This window comes from Pelophylax lessonae (assembly GCF_965119305.1).
Source record: "Pelophylax lessonae genome assembly, chromosome: 3".
In the NCBI taxonomy this organism is placed as follows: Eukaryota; Metazoa; Chordata; class Amphibia; order Anura; family Ranidae; genus Pelophylax; species Pelophylax lessonae.
This window is the reverse complement of record NC_138770.1, coordinates 87,124,760-87,143,535: the sequence shown is the minus strand read 5'-3', so window position 1 is coordinate 87,143,535 and position 18,776 is coordinate 87,124,760. Positions and strand designations below refer to the sequence as shown.

Here is an 18,776-nt window from a genome sequence, read left to right as displayed (position 1 = left end):
CTTTTAATAATGAAGTGTGCTCTCTTCATGGAGAAATCCTATTCGTGCAAGAGACTCATTTTGCCAAAGAGCCTCAGCTTTAGTTGAAAAACATGGCACACATCTTCACTGCAAACTCTGAAAAAAAAGCTGGAGTCCTCATTTTCATTGCTGCCTCTCTGAACTTTCAACTGATCTCTTCACTGAAAGATGACAACGGTCATTTTATTATCCTAGTATGTAAAATCAATGATGTAATTTATACCCTAGTAAATGTTTATGCCCCAAATGTCAGACAGGTTGCTTTTCTAAAGAAAGTACTGAAGAAGGTTTCCTCTTGCCGACAAGGCTTTTTAATATTTGGTGGAGACCTTAACTCAGTAGGTGATCCAACAATTGACTCATTCACCAAGTCCAAACATAAACCATGCACCCTCAATGCGTCTCCCATAAACATAACCTGTTTGACATCTGGAGGTGTCATCATAATACTGTAAGAGACTATACATCTTTTTCTATGGCCCATCATACATATACACACATAGATTTTTTCTTGACTGACCAATGGGCCCTTCCACATGTCACCTCTTCCACGATTGAGACCATATCCTGGTCAGATCATGCCCCTATCATAATCACCTTCTCTTACTCAGCCAAACTCAGACCTGCCTTCCTTTGGAGAATGAATACTTACCTACTCTCGTATCCGGAAACCCAGAAATCTATTGATGAGGCACACAATTTATTCTTCTGCACTAACGATATACATTCCATGAATTGCTTTGTATTATGGAACTCCCACAAGGCGTTCATGAGAGGTATTCTTTTCCAAATTAGTTCCTGAGCTAAAAAGCAATGTTCAAAATGCCTCGAGCAAATTATGCAGGATATTCGATCACTGGAAGAGGTGAACAAGCGTAATCCCACTCACCAAACCTCAACAGACCTCATGAAGCTGAGGATATCACTTAGAGATTTACTACTTTACCAATATGAAAAACATGTTGAAACACTTAAAGCTGACTTCTATGCCCTTAAAAACAAGGCAGGTGCCTTTTTGGCTAAACACTTTAAAGGCAAAGGCCTCTCGCAGAAAATTCCCTTGATACGAAAGAAAACCTCTGGAGCAAATATTTGTTCCCCGGGGGGGTATAGCAGAAATTTTTAAAGATTACTATGCTAGTCTATATGATCTTAAGGCAGATAAACAGACCCCACAACCTAGTGCTGATCAGATACATTCCTTCCTCCACCCACTTTGCTTACCTAGGTTGACTGACGACCAGTTTTCTACATTATCTTGCCCATTTACAGAGAGATAAATCAAGAAAATGATCTCTAGCTTACCTAAATCCAAAACCTCAGGGATTGATGGATTTTCCAATGAATACTACCAAAAATTTACAGATACACTGATCCCCCACATAGAAAACATATACAATTTAGCAATGACCAAGGGTCACTTCCCTAAAGAAATGCTACAGGCAGGGATCACCAATATACCTAAACCTGATAAAGACACCTCTCTTGATAGCTATTATAGACCTATCTCATTACTTAATTCAGATAAAATATTTACGCAAAAGCATTAGCTCTCAGACTACTGAGTATTCTTCCCTCTTTAATTCACCCGCACCAAGTAGGATTCATTAAAGGGCGTCAAGCTCCAGGCGCCACAAGGCCAAATCATGTCAGCTGTATTAGCGCTCTACTCTCAACCTTCAGCCAAAGTCTTTACATCTGGAGCCCTTTCCTCCGAGCTTATGATTACCAATGGCCCCAGACAGGGCTGCCCACTGTCTCCACTTATTTTTGGGTTAATCATGGAACCCCGGCCGTAGCACAAATGATCCGTTCATCTCTTAAGGTGACAGGAAAACAAACAGGCCCCACACAGAATAAAATTGGACTCTCTGGTAGTCACTAATCCACTTTGCACACTTCAGGAGCTACAAAGGCTACTACATACCTTTAGCTTGGTCTCATACTACAAAATTAATGAAAGTAAATTTGAAATCTTGGGTCTTAACATTTCACCATCTCTTAAAAATGCTATTATGAAACAATTCCCATTTTCCTGGGTCAATGCATCTTTTAACCACTTTAAGACTGAAGGGATTTGCCCCCTTCCTGACCAGGCCATATTTTATGATTCAGCACTGCATTAAATTAAGGGACAATTTCGCGGTCGTGCGACGCTGTACCCAAACAAAATTGATGTCCATTTTTTCCCACAAATAGAGCTTTCTTTTGGTGGTATTTGATCACCTGTGCAATTTTTTTTTTTTGCGCTATAAACAAAAAAATAGCGACAATTTTGAAAAAAAAAAAAACATTATTTTTCACATTCTGCTATATTGACATTCTCAAAAAAAAGTAAAAATCTAAATTTTTTAACATTTTAGGCCAATTTGTTCTCTGCTACATATTTTTGGTAAAAAAATTAGCAATAAGCGTGTTTTGATTGGTTTGCGCAAAAGTTATTGCGTCTACTAACTCCGGGAAAGATTTGTCATTTTTATTGTTTTTTTTTTTTTTTACTAGTAATGGTGGTGATCTGCAATTTTTTGCGGGACTGCAACATTGCAGCGGACAGATCAGACCCCTAACTGACATTTTTGACACTTTTGGGGGTACCAGTGACATTACTACAGTAATCAGTGCTAAAAATATGCACTGTTACTGTAATAATGCCATTGGCAGGGAAGGGGTTAACCCTGTGGGTGATCAAGGGTATCCTAGGGGAGTGATTATAACTATGGGGGGGCATGGCTTCTGAAATGACCATAGAGACATGTAATCCTATATAGAAGGATCACATGGGCTCTATGATCATTCCAGGGAGAAGAACGGTCAGCTGTGTTTACAACAGCCGACCGTCCTTCTCTCTCAGCGGGCAACGATCGCGGATGTCAGGTGGTAATCCGAGCCCCCTGCCCGCTGTATCGGCACCCCCTAGCTTCCTGCCCGCGACCGACGTAGGTCTACGTCGGTTTGCGCAGGAGAGCGCAGTAAAAAGGCGGCGGGTGGTCAGGAAGTGGTTAAATATGTAGGAATTCATATTCCCAAGGACTCAGCCAAAGCTTATATGTGCAATTTCCAAACATTTCTAGGGAAACTTACTGGGGAACTGACCTCTTTATCCAAACTGGAACTGTCCGTAAATGGTAGAATAAATCTGTTTAAAATGATAATACTGCCTAAACTGTTATACCTCTTTTGTACAATCCCTATCTCCATTCCTTACTCCTTCTTCTCTAAAACATGCTCTTTGATCCTTAACTTTATATGGAGAGGTAAAAAACCAAAATGTGCCACCTCTATACGATTTAGGTGAGTTATCACTCACTGATAGATATCACTACTACCTAGCTTCAATACTGGACCAAACTCGATACTGGTGGTCCCCAAATCCACAAAATGTATGGTCCCTTATGGAAAATTCTCTCCTACCCTCTAAACACTCCTGAATACCTATAATAGCTTTTCTCCTCTACACTCAAACAACCACATCCCTCTACCCCTCTATTCAGACAACTATTCAAGTGCTGAATACATTATCTAAACACCATCATACTAACTCTCCACAACAAAAACTTCTTATCCCTATAGAATATTTGGAACTCTTAATTCCCGGCCTCCAGCTCTCTCCCTCGGGTAAGTTGTGGCATTCAACACACATTTAGCAACTAGAAGAGGAGGGTAAGCTTTTATCTTTCGCAGATCTACAGACACAATATCACTTAATGAATTCTGAGTACTACCGCTTTATTCAGCTTTCGCAGCTATTTAAGAAAGGTAAGATCCTTATAACGGTTAAAATAGAGGAAGACTTTTATAATCCAGATAAATCAATGCCTAAAGAGTTCACACTCCTCTATAAGACGATTTGTGATTCATAAAACTTTACCAAAACATCTACAATGCTAAAGTGGGAACAAGCATTAGGTCAGCAACATTCAGTGTCCTCATGGTGTCCTCTGGACATATAAAGCCACACTATGCGTAGATCATTGGGAACTTTACCAAAAAATACTACATAGGTGAAATTTTCCCCCTTATAAATTATTGAAAATATCGCCCAACAACTCCAATAAATGCTGGAGAAATTGCGACTCCACAGGTTCCCTCATTTATATACTGTGGTATTGCAAATCTGTTAGATCATACTGGAATCAGATTTTTAAAATAGTCTCCGAATTCACCTCGCACCCTAATCTTCCTTTGGCTGAGCAAGCACTCCTGCATCTCAACATTATGAATATCCCCCGTAAAACCAGGGCCATTGGGGTCCACATACTTCTGTCAGCCAAGCTCAATTTAACGAGGCACTGGGGTTCCCTAGACATCCTGAACATATCAGATGTCACCAGAGAGGTAAGTAGAAGCTGTTCCTTCGAACAGATGTTCCCTATGAAGAATGACTCCCTGACAAAGTTCAATTCACTATTGGACTCCTGGCTAGCACATCTATATTCCTCCAATATATGACATCTACTGTATTTACCCCAATAGTCGTATTTCCTCATTGCCACAGATGTAACACTTACTGTCTTCCTACCCCTAACCCGCTGCTGTAAAAATTATACAGTTTGGGTCTATATAATGCACAATGCATGTACCTGATTGTACTCGTTTTCATTACTGCTGTATTCTCCATCCCTTATCTCTACTGAGCCGCTTTTTCCTAAATTTGTACCCCTCATATGTGTAAACATTCAATGAAGAACATTGAGGCATAAGGGTTGGCTGCGTTGTCTCCCTCTCAAGACACAGTATGTTCCCAGATGGGGTGTCTGGGGGAGGAAGATAATGCCCTTCACCCTTTACTTTAGCTCTTAGAGATACTTAAGTTGTTTCAATATGCTTGTTATTTCTGTTCTGTCATCTGTAACCACCGAAATATGTACCTTTATTATGTACTGATATATGACAGATACTGTTGTCCTTTGTACTTTTTCTTTTTGATAAACCTTACTAAAAACATTGAACCATAAAACATATCCATAGAATAATCTACTCTATTTGACTACTTTGTATAGTATTGTAGTACCCTCCTAGGTAGGTGCTAGAAGAGAGTATAGTTATTGGGTCTTTCTGCTTACCAGGAAGATTTCTAGGTAAATTTAGAGTGCTCTCTGCCTACCAGGGAACAGGATCTATTGATAGGGTCTGCTCATGGAGCTCAGGCACAGCTCAGCTTGTCTGCATGTTTCACAATGGTCCAATAGGGAGGCATTTTGGGCAGTGGAAGGAAACATGACAAGTGAGGGCACAGGAATTGTTACAGCCCTGGCTATTGGCATAGGAAAGTGCCTCTGTGCATGCTGGGTGACTGTATAAATGCCAGGGGCAAATGTGCTTTGGCTGGAGAGCAGGGTGGCTGCCCCTTCTCTGTAGAAGTTGCCATGCGGCCTTGGGTAGTCAACCTGAAGGCCAGAAGGTCAGCAAGAAGCAGAACCCAGAGGTTCTGCAGAGCTGACTGGAAGGGAGACACCAGGAAGGATTGTCTGCAGGTAATCAGAGGGAGATCTAAGAGGTCAACACACAGCAAGCTCTTCAGAGACAGTGCTATAATATTATAACAAATTAAATGTGTATATTTTTCAGGGGACATATGTACTTCCATTGCTAACATCCGTGCTGTTTGATGAGGCTCACTTTAAGAGACCGAACGAGTTTTATCCTGAACATTTTCTGGACGCTAGTGGAAATTTCTTGAAGAAAGAAGCCTTCATCCCATTTTCAGCTGGTGAGCAAAAGCTAAGGTTTATTTTTTTTTTTATTTTGTCTTTCCTAGTTCTCCTTCCTCCCATCAACATGCTAAAAAAAAAAACCTTTCCATTTTTTTTACATGCCTTTCTTTAGACCCATCATCATGTATGAAACACAGACTTAATAGAAGGGAGGGGTTTCCTCAGGGAGGAAGAGCAAGCAGTGGGCAGGCTCTTGGAATGATTTATATAAATATTAAATTACCTTTATGAGAGGGTGTCAGTCTGGAGAAGTGTTCATTCCTAGGCAGAGAACATTTGCATGCAGACCACCCTATGTAATGCACACAACTAAATTTCAGTGAATGAAAGAGATAGCCCAGAGACAGTATGGGACTGATTTACTAAAACTGGAGAGTCAAAAATCCGGTGCAGCTGCGCATGGTAGCCAATCAGCTTCTAACTTCAGCTTGTTCAGCTTTGGCAATAAAACCTGGAAGCTAATTGGTTTCTATGCACAGTTGCGACAGAATATCCCGTTTTAGTAAATAACCCCCTATGTGACTTGCTAAGGCTTCTAATGCATGCTACAAGCTGTCCACAGTGTGCTATGAAATCAGATTAAGTCTTCTCAGTACAGGAGAGAAACCTGTGGAAAATACAGATAAGGCTAGAGTTAATCTATAAAGTATAATATCAGGGATCTTCAAACTATGGCCCTCCAGTTGTTCAGGAACTACAATTCCCATCATGCCTAGTCTTGCCTGTGAATGTCAAAATGTTACAATGGGGTGTGTAGTTCCGCAACAGCTGGAGGGCCATAGTTTGAGGATCCCTGGTGTATATCTAGCCAAATCTGTCTTTTTTTTAAGTTTTAGATTGCGTGGAACATGATTGGAACTCCTGTTGGGTTTTACTGCCACCCAGGAGTTGGTTACGCTAGGTTCACACTAGACATGGGCCCGAACAACCCCCTTCGGTTCGCAGCAGAACTCCCAAACAGGGGAAACGTTCTAACCTGAACTGCAAACCCCATTGAAGTCTATGGGAACTGAACAGAAAAAAATCATAGGTGGCCATTTTGAAGGCTTATATGCAAGTAATCGGCCATAAAAGCGGTATGGGGGTCTGGGTCCTGCCTTGAGTGACATGTATCAATGAAAATTAAAAACAGGGAGCAGTAATTTTTTTAATTATGCATAAAGTGCAACAATAAAAATGAAAAATTCCTTTAAATCTAGTGCCTGGGGGGTCACCTTAGTCTGCCTGTAAAGTGGCGCATCTGTAGCATATATAGAACCTCCTGCAGCCAAAATGACATTCATAAAGAAAAAAAAAAGAGTCAAATCACATTTTAAAATGACTCGCGGCAGGGCTGGCCCAAGACATTGTGCTGCCTGGGTCCAAAAATGAAATGGTGCCCCCCCCCCAAAAAAAAAATAATCACGCCCACCAAAATGAAATGTATCAGGAAGTCAGATTTATATGCAACAGCGCCTTGTCTACATGCACAATTATATGACATACCATTATGTTTAATTCCAAACCACAAACTCCAGTATTTTGTTTGTCTGAATGTCTGACATCATTGCGGACACCACAATCACATAAGGAACGTTCCCCTGGAGGAGACCCTCCGCCTCCTCATACTCATCAGTTTGCACTATGGGTGGCAGTATGAAATGGGGAAATGCCGCCTGTAACGCGCCGCAAACTGATGACACACAAAACTGCTGGAAAAAAAAACTTGGGCATCAATTTGCTGCCCCTCTCAAAGTGCTGCCTGGGTCCAATGGACCCAGTGGGACCCATGGTAAGGCCAGCCCTGACTCGCGGTTACAAATACCAGCACCTGGCTATTAAAAAAAAAAACAGCAAAATTTAAACAAAACATGACATGGGGTCCCTCCCCCCCAAAATCCATACAAGACCCTTATCCAGGCATGCAGCCTGGCAGGTAAGGGAAGGGGGGGCAAGTGAGTGGCCCCCCTCCTGAACCATACCAGGCCACATGCCCTCAACATGGGGGGGTGGGTGCTTTTGGTCGGGGGAGCTCTGCCTCCCTACCCCAAAGCAGCTTGTCTCCATCAATGTGGGGACAAGGTGCTTTGGGTGGCGAGGCTCTGCACCCACCCCCATATTGAGGGCATGTGGCCTGGTACGGTTCAGGAGGGGGGGGCTCTCGCTTGTACCCCCTTTCCTGAACTGCCAGGCTGCATGCCCAGATAAGAATCTGGTGTGGATTTGGGGGGGGGGACTGTTTTTCTTTTAAATACTGACATGGGGTTCCAAAGGGCCTGGTATGGAGGGGGGGGGGGACCCACTCCATTTTTTAATTTATGTTTTAACTGTCTTTTTTTATTTATTCAGCTGTCAGCGGGGAAACCCATTGACAGCTGATGACTCATCGGTTGTTAAGGACGCCGCCGCTGACTTCCTGGCCCCTCTCCTTAACAACCAGCTTGAACTGCGCCCTGTGAATGCACTGTGCAGCGCTCAGTGCTCGAGCTAAACCCTTTGCCCATCCCAAGATCATACTAGCCCATGCTCTGAAAATCTTTAGGTGGCTTTTCAGGGTACGGCTAAGCAGCAGCTTTCAAGTGTTCGGGAGGTGATCCTTCTGCATTTAATAATGTAATAATGATGTCTTGGTTATTGCACTTCCTGGAGTTTATATATGTATAATGCAGGCCATAGATGGTGCAAATTTATTTACTGCAACCACTGGTTGCAGCAAAGACATTTTCATGAATCACCCATCAACACAGACAGTGCTGACAGGGGAATCTCTCCTGCTGAGCCAGAAGCCGTCGCCGCTGGGAGAAGACAATGATTATTACTAGCGGCTATAGCAGCCACTAGTGATAATCACAAGTGAATCTGGCAGGCCGGTTGTACCCAAGTTGATCGATCAACTTGGTACATTCAGCCTGCCTACACACAATTCGAATCTCGGCTGGTTCCTGCTGAACCGGTTGAGATTTGAACTGTCTATGGCCGGCCTAAGTAACACATCCTGACATTTCTGGAAAATTGAATATAGATCATGCACTGGTCTAGTTGGGTGTATCATGAAACAGCAATGGACAGGGATTAATGTATTTCATGAATTTGACTAGATATATCTGTAGTGATGCCTCTTTGACTGTCTATACAATCCTCAAATTCAATCCATATTGTGTGTTTCTTTATTCTTATAATGTAACAATTACAGCCTTTCTCAACCTTGTCAACACAGAGGAACCCTTGAAATACATTTCTGGTCTTTGGGAACCCTTGCTAAAATATTAACTGACCTTATAATTGATGTTTTTCAGCTGCTGCTAAATTGAAGGGTGTATATCTCTTGTGTGCTAATATTTCAATAAGTGTAAAATAAATAATGTATCGCCTGTAGTCATCAGGCATATTGTACTCACTTTAGAGTAACTTGTATAGTTGTATGACACTGCATTCACACTGGTATGACTTGGACCGTGACTTGTCAGCCTGACAAGTCCCAGTCCTCACGCTCCCATTGTGCGGTACAGGAGCCGTTCTAATAGGAGTGACACAAGTCGCTCCGACTTAGAAAAAGGGTCCTGTACTACTTCGGGGCGACCTGGAGGCGACTTGCATAGACTTCCATTATGTGAAGTCCGTGCAAGTCGTGCCGAAGTCGCGCTGCACAAGACTTCACAGGTCGCCCCCTAAGTCGGAGCGACCTAATGTGAATGGAGGCTTAGGTTTATGTGGCCACTGAACTCCTCAGTAAACCCCAATATTCTTATTATTTACAGTAGCAGATACAGAATTCATATACAAATAACCTCATAATATATTTTTTATATTTACTAGGTAAAAGAAGCTGTGCTGGTGAGACATTGGCCAAAATGGAATTGTTTATGTTCTTTGTGAGACTTCTACAGAACTTCACTTTCCAAGCTCCTCGTGGGACAAAGTTGGACCTAAAATCAGGAGTTGGGTTCACACGGTGTCCTAATAGTCATACAATTTGTGCTGTGTCCCGTGTGTGATGCTGGATCATGAATATGTGAAAAAATTACTTTATATTTATCTGGCCGATGATATAGAGACTTTACACATATATTTTGGAATCACCAGACCAAGCATGATATGAAGATGAACTGCAACACGTTTAGCTAGTCTGTGTACAATTAAGAGTACATTTATATGATTCCTAAATTCACAAATTAAAGTATATCTAAACACAAGAACAAAAATATTATATATGGCAACTTGTTGTTCTGAAACCACATTGGTGGCGGTCTACTTTAACCACTTCCATACCGGACCTATTATGGCATACCGGACTCTCCTATATGTAAAAATCATCATTTTTTTGCTGGAAAATTACTCAGAACCCCCAATCTATATATGTTTTTTTTTTAGCAGAGACCCTAGGGAATAAAATGGTGGTTGTTTTTTTATACTGAATTTGCACAGCCATTTTTCAAACACTTTTTTTTTTAAATTAATTTAAAAAAAAAGCAAACCACTAAAGTTAGCCCAAATGGTTTGTATAATGTGAATGATGTTACACTGAGTAAATAGATAGCAAACATGTCACGCTTTAAAATTGCGTACACTCCTGGAATGGTGCCAAACTTCGGTACTTAAAAATCTCTAGGCGACACTTTTACATTTATTACAGGTTACTAGTTTAGGATTACAGAGAAGGTCTTGGGCTAGAATTGTTGCTGTCGCTTTAACATTTGCAGTGATACCTCACATGTGTGGGTGCGACATACGTATGCGTTTGCTTCTGTGTGCGAGCACGCGGGGACGGGCGTGCTAATATAAAGGGGGGCTGAGGACAAGAATGTGAAGGAGGAGGGGGTGATATAAAGGGGGGCTGAGGACAAGAATGTGAAGGAGGAGGGGGTGATATAAAGGGGGGCTGAGGACAAGAATGTGAAGGAGGAGGGGGTGATATAAAGGGGGCTGAGGACAGCAATGTGAAGGAGGGAGGGGGTAATATAAAGGGAGGCTGAGGACAGGAATGTGAAGGAGGAGGGGGTGATATAAAGGGGCCTGAGGACAGCAATGTGAAGGAGGAGGGGGTAATATAAAGGGGCATGAGGACAGCAATGTGAAGGAGGAGGGGGTGATATAAAGGGGCCTGAGGACAGCAATGTGAAGGAGGAGGGGGTGATATAAAGGGGGCTGAGGACAGGAATGTGAAGGAGGAGGGGGTGATATAAAGGGGGCTGAGGACAGCAATGTGAAGGAGGGAGGGGGTAATATAAAGGGAGGCTGAGGACAGGAATGTGAAGGAGGAGGGGGTGATATAAAGGGGGCTGAGGACAGCAATGTGAAGGAGGGAGGGGGTAATATAAAGGGAGGCTGAGGACAGGAATGTGAAGGAGGAGGGGGTAATATAAAGGGGCATGAGGACAGCAATGTGAAGGAGGAGGGGGTGATATAAAGGGGCCTGAGGACAGCAATGTGAAGGAGGAGGGGGTGATATAAAGGGGGCTGAGGACAGGAATGTGAAGGAGGAGGGGGTGATATAAAGGGGGCTGAGGACAGCAATGTGAAGGAGGGAGGGGGTAATATAAAGGGGCCTGAGGACAGGAATGTGAAGGAGGAGGGGGTAATATAAAGGGAGGCTGAGGACAGGAATGTGAAGGAGGAGGGGGTGATATAAAGGGGCCTGAGGACAGCAATGTGAAGGAGGAGGGGGTAATATAAAGGGGGGCTGAGGACAGGAATGTGAAGGAGGAGGGGGTGATATAAAGGGGGGTTAAGGACAGGAATGTGAAGGAGGAGGGGGTGATATAAAGGGGGGTTAAGAACAGGAATGTGAAGGAGGAGGGGTAATATAAATGGGGGCTGAGGACAGGAATGTGAAGGAGGAGGGAGGTGATATAAAGGGGGGGCTGAGGACAGGAATGTGAAGGAGGAGGGAGGTGATATAAAGGGGGGCTGAGGACAGGAATGTGAAGGAAGAGGGAGATGATATAAAGGGGGGGCTGAGGACAGGAATGTGAAAGAGGAGGTGGGTGATATAAAAGGGGAGCAGAGGACAGGAATTTAAAGGGGAGGTGATATAAAGGAGGGCTGAGGACAGGAATGTGAAGGAGGGGGATGATATGAAGGGAGGGCTAAGGACAGAAATATGAAGGGGGGGGGGGTAATACTGTATGAAATAAGGCTGAGGACTGGAATATAAAAGGAATACAGGGGTGATATAAATGGAAGCAAGGACAGGAAAGTGAAGAAGGAGCGGGGCGATATAAAAAGGGGACAGGAATGTAAAAGAGGGGCGTTATATGAAGGGAGGGCTGAGGACAGAAATGTGAAGGGGTAGTGACACTATATGAAAGAGGGCTGAGGACTAGAATATAAAAGGAATACAGGAGTGATATGAAGGAAAGCCAGGGCAGGAATGTGAAGGAGGAGGGGGTGATATAAAGGGGGTCTGGAGACAGGAATGTGAAGGAGGAGGGGGTGATATAAAGGGGGTCTGGAGACAGGAATGTGAAGCAGGAGGGGGTGATATAAAGGGGGGCTGAGGACAGGACTCTGAAGGAGGAGAGGGTAATATAAAAGAAAGCCAGGACAGGAATGGAAGGAGGAGGGGATATAATAAAGGGGGTCTGGAGACAGGGATGTGAAAGAGGAGGGGATGATATAAAGGGGGGCTGAGGACAGGACTGTGAAGGAGGAGGGGGTGATATGAAGGGAAGCTAGGACAGGAATGGAAGAAGGAGGGCGGTAGTATAAGGGGGGTGGCTGAGGACAAGAATGTGAAGGAGGAGGGGGTGAATTAAGGGGGGCTGAGGACAGGAATATGAAGGAGGAAGGGGGAGATATAAAGGGAGTCTGAGGACAGAAATGTAAAGGGGGGAGAGTCATATGAAGGGGATTGGTGTCTAGGGGGGACAAATTACATTTACATAATTGCAAACCGTTCACCCAACTCTAACCACCAATGTAAAGGGGCATTTCTCTGCTGACCACAAGTGCAAGTGGGCATTTCTCCACTGACCACCAGTGTAATGGAGCACTTTTTTATTGACTTCCAATGTAAGGGTCATTTCTTGAGTGACCACCTATATTAGGTCAAGTCTCCATTGACCACTAGTATAAGGGGCATTTATCTCCTAGTCACTACCAATGTAAAGGTGTATTTCTCTACTGACTACCAATAAATGGTATATTTCACTCCTGACCACCAATGTATGGTGATATTTTTCAACTGACCACCATCGAAAGGAAGCACTTCTCCACTGACCACCATCATAATTGAGCACTTTTTTATGGACTACCAATGTAAGGGGTGATTTCTTGAGTGACCACTTGTATAAGGGCAAGTCTCTATTGACCACCAGTGTAAGGGGCATTTCTTTACTCATGTAAAGGGGTATTTCACTATTGACCACCAATGTAAGTGACATTTCTCCACTGAGTACCAATGTAAGGGAGCATTTCTCCACTGACTAAAAATGTAATCAGGCTTTTTTCTGCTGACTACCAGCATAAGGGAGCACTTTTTTACTGACTTCCAATGTAAGGGGTCATTTCTTAAGTGATCACCTGTAAGGTATTGCACTTGGGGACTAAAAACATAAAAGCACAATACACTTTAGGGGGGGAACCTCTGGGGGAATCAAAAATGGAGAAAGATCTGGGAGTCTTAGTAGAAGATAGACTTAGCAATAGCATGCAATGTCAAGCTGCAGCTGCCAAAGCCAGCAGAATATTAGCATGCATAAAGAAAGGGATGTATTCCAGAGATAAAACTATAATCCTACCACTTTATAAAACACTGGTCTGACTGCATCTGGAGTATTCTGTCCAGTTCTGGTCGCCAGTCCTCAGAAGGGATGTGTTGAAGCTGGAGAGAGTCCAGAGAAGGGCAACTAAACTAATTAGGGGATTGGAGGACCTAAATTATGAAGAGTGCTTACAAACGCTTGATTTATTCTCCCTGGAGAGGAGATGCGCGAGAGGGGACATGATAGCGATTTACAAATACCTCAATGGTGATCTAAACATAGGAAAAAAATGATTCAATCGCAAGGAATGCATGAGGACAAGAGGCCATATAATGCGATTAGAGGAGAAGCTTTTTAACCTCAGGCTATGCAGGGGGTTCTTTACAGTAAGGGCTACAAGACTGTGGAATTCTCTACCACAAATGGTAGTAACTGCGGGGAATATGGCTACTTTTAAAAGACTCTTGGACATATATCTCAAGGATCAAAACATTTAGGGGTATGCGAAATGACTACGGCCACACACACACCTACACAGGTTGAACTGGATGGACTATTGTCTTTATTCAACTCAACTACTATGTAACTATGTAAATATGTATTGGGGTGAGTCTCCATTGTCCACCAATGTAAAGAGGTATTTCTCCACTGAGTACCAATGTAAGCGAGCACTTCACTGACCACCATTTTAAGGGAGCCCTCTTTTTTTACTACAATGTAAGGGGTAATTTCTTGTGTGATCAGCTCTAAATTGGTGCAAGTCTCCATCACCCACCAGTGTAAGGGAGCATTTCTCGACTAACACGCATTTTCGCATTTTTTTTATCCGTATTTGCATCTTAGTGCTATTGGTCTCCTTCCGCGTCTTTTAGCCACTTGCTATCTTCATGCACTCGCTCCAGCCAGTTTGCTGATAGTAACCGCGCAGTGAACCATGCCTACCCAATGTGTGTCAGATCTACCAATAAAAGTCTTCATGGGGATAGCATGTGACTCAGTGACAATGCTGCAGCATTTATGTTGTATAGGTTTGTCATTGGCTGTAACATTAGACGTCCCTGCCGAGAATGTGTCCTTTTGCTCTACTACAGGTTATACACATATTTGCTTATCACTTCCCATACATTGAAGTGAAGTCATTGAGGTTGTATATTGTGAGTTACTTGGAGGTTGAAGTGTGTCTCACCGGTTGCATTAAGGTAAGACTGTTACAGCGTTCATGTAGTTTAGACGTAGTCTCTCATGTTATTTTTTATGTGTTCGCTTTATGATTTCACCAAATAGAGATAATTATAATGATCCATGCATGTAAAGGCAGTTCAAAAATGAGCAGATTTGCAGAGAGAGAGAGAGGAAATTTGCGAATAACTGCTGATCTGGTATTTTTTCTTTACAGCCCAACTCCAGTAAAATTAAAACTTCTCCCTTGCAGTGAGGCGGCGTCTGCATTGCAAGGATTAAATGCCTTTTTCTGTCATCGGGGATGGTAAGGTCCCATTCACACCTGTGCCTTTTCCACGTGTTTTAGGTGCTGTGTAGTGATGGCCTGAACACCCCCCAGTTTGGTTCGCACAAGAACATCTCGAACAAACTTCTCTGCAAAGTAAGCTGAGATGGACCTGTCCTCTGCCTGCTCAGCGTGGATCGATTGATCCCTACTGAGCAAAACGGAGTCCGCCAGGGTGGAAAGCCCATGTGAAAGGACTCTTAGAGAACCTTAGAGAACAAACAGCATCATGAAGGCCAAATAACACGCTAGACAGGTCAGGGATAAAGTTCTGGAGAAGTTTAACCACTTTAGGACTGCGGTACAGTGGCAGCCCTGGGTCCAGCGACGTAGACCTACGACCTACGTCGCTGGACTCCTAGCTGTCTCGGGGGCGCGCTGCCGGAGGCTCGCTTCCACTGTGTTTAGACATAGCAGGAGTCGGGCTGGAGGAGGAGAGACGGCGATCACCGTCTCTCTTCCCTGATCGTTGGGGAAAGTGTGAGAAGATCCGCCCGCTTATATAAACAAAGCAGGCGGATCTTCTCTGTGACAAACAGGGACAGATCACAGGATTCAGCATAGCTGAACCTGCGATCTGTGTCTGTGTCACAGAACCCCCTCCCCCCACACACGTCAGTAAGCATGAGGCATACATTTAACCCCTTGATCACCAACAGTGTTAACCCCTTCCCTGCCTGTGTCATTATTACAGTAACAGTGCATATTTTTAGCACTGATTACTGTAGTAATGTCACTGGTACCCCAAAAAGTGTCAAAAATGTCAGTTAGGGATCGAATCTGTCCGCCGAAATGTCACAGTCACGCGAAAAAAAAAATCGCAGATTGCCACCATTACTAGTAAAAAAAAAAAAAACAATAAAAATGACAAATCTTTCCCGTAGTTAGTAAACGCGATAACTTTTGTGCAAACCAATCAAAATACGCTTATTGCGATTTTTTTTTTTTACCAAAAATATGAAGCAGAAAACAAATTGGCCTAAAATGTTAAAACATTTTGATTAATTATTATTTTTTTTTTTTTTTTGGGAATGTTATATCAGAATGTGAAAAATATATTTTTTTCAAAAATTAACAGGTGACCAAATACCACCAAAAGAAAGCTCTATTTGTGGGGAAAAAAAGGACATCAATTTAATTTGGGTACAGCGTCGCACAACCGCAAAATTATCCGTTAAAATAACGCAGTGCCGATTCGCAAAATATGGCCTGGTCAGGAATGGGGTAAAATCTTCCGGTCTTAAAGTGGATAAAAATACGCTCATTGAGAATTTTGTTGTCAAAGACATGTAGCTAAATACATTTTGGCCTAAATATATGACAAAAATCGAATATATTGGATATTTTTTAACATTTAAAGTAGAAAATGTAAATTTTTTGCAAAATTTTTGCTCTTTTTTTATTAATATCGCAAAAAATAAAAAGCACAGAGGTGATCAAATACCACCAAAAGAAATCTCTGTTTGTGGGAAAAAAGGACGTAAATTTTGTTTGGGTACAGCATTGCATGACCGCGATATTGTCACTTAAAGTCGCGCAGTGCCAAGTTGAAAAAAGTGGCCTGGACATTGAGCAGCCAAATCTTCCGGGGCTAAAGTGGTTAAAGCAGGGTTAGGTTATAAAAAAATATCCCAAGCTTTAAACATCTCACAGAGCACTGATCAATCCATCATCTGAAAATGGAAAGAGTATGGCTCAACTGCAAACCTACCAAGACATGGCTGTCCACATAAACTGACAGGCCGGGCAAGGAGAGCATTAATCAGAGAAGCAGCCAAGAGGCCCATGGTAACTCTGGAGGAGCTGCCGAGATCCTCAGCTCAGGTGGGAGAATCTGTCTACAGGACAACTATTAGTCGTGCACTCCACAAATCTGGCCTTTATGAAAGAAAGCCATTGTTAACCACTCTACTACCGCTCACGGTAATAGTACTGCGGCAGAGTGGCTCGTTCCCGTCCAGTCACGTAGTATTAACGTGACTGGACTCCTCCCCTTCTGGGCGGCGCTTGCGCGCCGCCGGAGGCTCGCTCCCGCTGTTTTCATTCACAGCGGGAGTCGGGCCAGGGGAGGAGCAGCGGCGATCGCCGCTGCTCTTACCCGATCGTCGGGGATCGAGTCTGGAGATCCGCCCGCTGTGTGTAAACACAGCGGGCGGATCTCCATAGTGACAGGGAGTGACAGATCGGACTGTTCAGCATAGCTGGACATCCGATCTGTCCATGAATCACATAGTCACCTCCCCCCCTACACGTCAGTAAGCACCAGGCATACATTAACCCCTCCCTCTCCAATAAAATTAACCCCTTCCCTGCCAGTGTCATTTTTACAGTAACAGTGCATATATATAGCACTGATTACTGCAGTAATGTCACTGGTACCCCCAAAAGTGTCAAAAATGTCAGTCAGGGGTCCGGTCTGTCCGCCGCAATGTCGCAGTCCCGCAAAAAAAATCGCAGATCGCCGCCATTACGCGTTAAAAAAAAAACACCAAAAATGACAGAAATCTTTCCCTTTGTTAGTAAACGCAATAACTTTTGCGCAAACCAATCAAAATACGCTTATTGCGATTTTTTTTACCAAACATATGTAGCATAAAACAAATTGGCCAAAAACTTTTAAAAAAATTGGTTTTTACATCTTTTTTGGGGGGAATTTCATATAAAAAAATGTGAAAAATATTGTTATTTTTTCAAAATAAACGCTCTTTTTTTGTTTATAGCGCAAAAAGTAAAAATCGCACAGGTGATCAAATACCTCCAAAAGAAAGCTCTGTTTGTGGGAGAAAAAGGACGTAAATTTCGTTTGGGTACGGCGTCCCACGACCGCGCAATTGTCAGTTGAAGTCGCACAGCGCCGAATCGCAAAAAGTGGCCTGGACGGAAGACAGCAAAATCCTCCGGTTGTAAAGTGGTTAAAAAAAAAAACATAAGAAGTCCCGTTTGCAGTTTGTGAGAAGCCATGTAGGGGACACAGCAAACATGTGGAAGAAGGTGCTCTGGTCAGATGAGACCAAAATTAAACTTTGTAGCCTAAAATCAAAATGTTATATGTAGCTATGCTATGTGAAAACTAACAGTACACATCACCCTGAACACACCATCCCTATTGTGAAACATGGTGGTGGCAGCATCATGTTGTGGAGATGCTTTTCTTCAGCAGGGACAGGGAAGCTGGTGGTCAGAGTTGATGGGAGGATGGATGGAGACAAATACTGGGAAATCTTAGAAGAAAACCTTTTAGAGTCTCCAAAAGACATGAGATTGGGGCGGAGGTTCACCTTTCAGCAGGACAACGACCCTAAACATACAGCCAGAGCTACAATTGAATGGTTTAGATCAGTGATGGCGAACCTTGGCACCCAAGATGTTTTGGAACTACATTTCACATGATGCTCATGAACTCTGCAGTGTAGTGGAGCATCATGGGAAATGTAGTTCCAAAACATCTGGGGTGACAAGGTTCGCCATCACTGGTTTAGATCAAAGCATATTCATGTGTTAGAATGAGCAAGTCAAAGTCCAGACCTCAATCCGATTGAGAATCTGTGGCAAGACTTAAAAATTAGGTATATAATAATAAAGCCGCACTTATCCTAACATAATTAATATCTATAATCAATAAATATAAGTGAATATTTAATAATTATTGATTATAGATATTAATTATGTTAGGATATTATTGAGAGCTGCAGCAGATCCTGTCCTTTACACCTGATTCCTGCAAGAGATAGCTCTGTTACTAAGTGATAGCGCAGGGGTCATTTCTTAAACTATTAATTATAAGACTTACACAGATGTTCTCCATCAAATCTGACAGAGCTTGAGCTATTTTGCCATGAAGAATGGGCAAAA

At 42.9% G+C, this 18,776-nt stretch overlaps 1 protein-coding gene across 1 annotated transcript in view; it reads left to right on the top strand.

Moving 5' to 3' along the window:
* Positions 1-9,709, top strand: part of LOC309550374 (uncharacterized protein) — a gene marked incomplete at its 3' end in the record, with an annotated part of 214,372 nt that extends 204,663 nt beyond the window's left edge. The window contains exons 18-19 of the mRNA XM_082250769.1: positions 5,590-5,731; positions 9,531-9,709. Coding sequence (XP_082106895.1) covers positions 5,590-5,731; positions 9,531-9,709 — 321 coding nt within the window. The remainder of the gene's footprint in view (positions 1-5,589; positions 5,732-9,530) is intronic.
* Between the last annotated feature and the right edge of the window lie 9,067 nt (positions 9,710-18,776).